The sequence below is a fragment of the Austrofundulus limnaeus genome, unplaced genomic scaffold, assembly GCF_001266775.1.
Source record: "Austrofundulus limnaeus strain Quisiro unplaced genomic scaffold, Austrofundulus_limnaeus-1.0 Scaffold193, whole genome shotgun sequence".
Classification (NCBI taxonomy): domain Eukaryota; kingdom Metazoa; phylum Chordata; class Actinopteri; order Cyprinodontiformes; family Rivulidae; genus Austrofundulus; species Austrofundulus limnaeus.
Genome location: NW_013952595.1, coordinates 1,015,441 through 1,017,166, shown reverse-complemented (window position 1 = coordinate 1,017,166; position 1,726 = coordinate 1,015,441). Strand labels below are relative to the sequence as shown.

The 1,726-nt window shown below is 39.1% G+C and overlaps 1 protein-coding gene across 1 annotated transcript in view; it reads right to left on the bottom strand.

Annotated features, from left to right (window-relative positions):
* Window positions 1–200: 200 nt before the first annotated feature.
* cdc123 (cell division cycle 123 homolog (S. cerevisiae)) overlaps window positions 201–1,726 on the bottom strand; it is an 8,815-nt gene continuing 7,289 nt past the window's right edge. Inside the window, exon 13 of the mRNA XM_014018463.1 lies at window positions 201–1,581. Within this exon, the coding sequence (XP_013873917.1) occupies window positions 1,522–1,581 (60 nt within the window). The 3' untranslated portion in view covers window positions 201–1,521. The remainder of the gene's footprint in view (window positions 1,582–1,726) is intronic.

The following is a 1,726-nucleotide window of genomic DNA, read 5'->3' as shown; positions in this document are numbered from 1 at the left end:
AGCAACGTATCGACTGGTGAAAGGACAGTCTTGAGTTAAGGGTCACCACTGTTGGCTCCCACCCCTGAAGTCTTACAGAATCACAGCTGGTTCTCTTGCTAGAAGTGGCATGRCAACAATAAAAGTTTGTCATTGATGTTGCCCTCCTTACAATGAAAACGTATCAAATAAAATGTAATAAAATCAACCCAGAATCAATAGCATGTGACTAATCAGTGTTTTATTACTTGTTAAGCAAAGAAAAAATAAAGTTAAAGTTAAAAACAGARTTCACAAATGATCATTTTCTAACATTGCCAATTTTAAGTGTCTTCTGTGACCAGTCGCTCTCGTGGATTTTGGCCCAATCTTCTTTAGTGTTGCTTCAGTTGTCTAACATTGGATAAATCATATTTTTTGTGTTTTTAACCAGTAGGTTTGCTGCTATGTTTTGGGTCATTTTATTTAATGACCCAGTTTGGGCCAAACTTCAGCTGATGGGCAAATTCATGGTCAACTTTGTAGCTTCTACCACTGTGTTATAGTAATAGTTYATTATAATGAAAATTTGACAAAAAAAAAGGTGCATCTAATTTTTTTTTTACCTAAACTGTCCAGGATCTCCAAGTCAAACCAGGATGCCTCTCTTACCTGGGCTGTATATTAGCAGCCAAATTTCATTTTCATAAGCACAATAATTAGCATAAAACATTCACACGCTCTGCGCCTCGCTCATTGTTTCCTGTCCACAGCGGTTCACCGGGGGGGAGCTGTAACTCTCAGCACGGTTGCGCTCTTTCCGTCTCCACGTAATTGCTCCATCAATCCAGTTTGAAAAAAATATAAAAAAATAAAAACAAAATGAACTCCTCCGTGCCACATACACACGACTCATTTAGCTCCCAGTGTAATGAGAACTGTTGCGTAAAGGCACAATCAATATCTTATGCGCTTGTTTACTGCACCCACCAGACTGACAGCCACTCAATATATGACAAGAAGTTTAATGGGGTTTTGTTGTGGTGTGGGGGGTGGGGGATGGAGCTAATGTCCATAGGGATGCAGGATGGGTAAGAAAAAAACAAAAAAAAATTAATATAGAAAAAATGCCTGGAGCAGCCGAGAGCAATAAAAATGTGTCCAAACTCCTGTGTGGAAATWGAAAAATCAAAGGTGACTAAATGCAGAAGAATGAACACAGAAAGCACGTTTGTCTGTAATTCAGTTTCAGAGCGGAGGAACTCATCAGTCCCGTTCAAACTTGTGATCTATAAAACACATTTACTTTAAAGTATAAAAGAAGAATTCTTCTTGTACAGTATGGTAACGCCACCCTCCACACGCTTTAATCAACACTGCTGGGTCAGCAAAAACATACAAATCAATCCCGAAGAAGTTGTTAACGTGATTCACTGCCTTAACATGATCTGCTTTTCTAATGTTTGACTTAAGCAGGCTGAGGGACAAGTATGAAACAAACAGCGAAAAACAAACAAACAAATGAACAGTTACTTCATGCAAATGTAACATGAAGAGCTGACGTCACTGTGGAGGACTCTCCTCCTCTTCTTCATCCTCAGATTCTTCCTGTTGGCTTTTCTTCTGTGGGCAGAGGAAACAAGCAAGGATTTGACCATAAACAGCAAAATATACAACTGATGGTTGAGTTGGGACAAAAATTTACAAATAGTGGGCCTCATGCAAGAACCGTTCGTACGCACAGATTTGTTCTTAAATTGTGCGTACG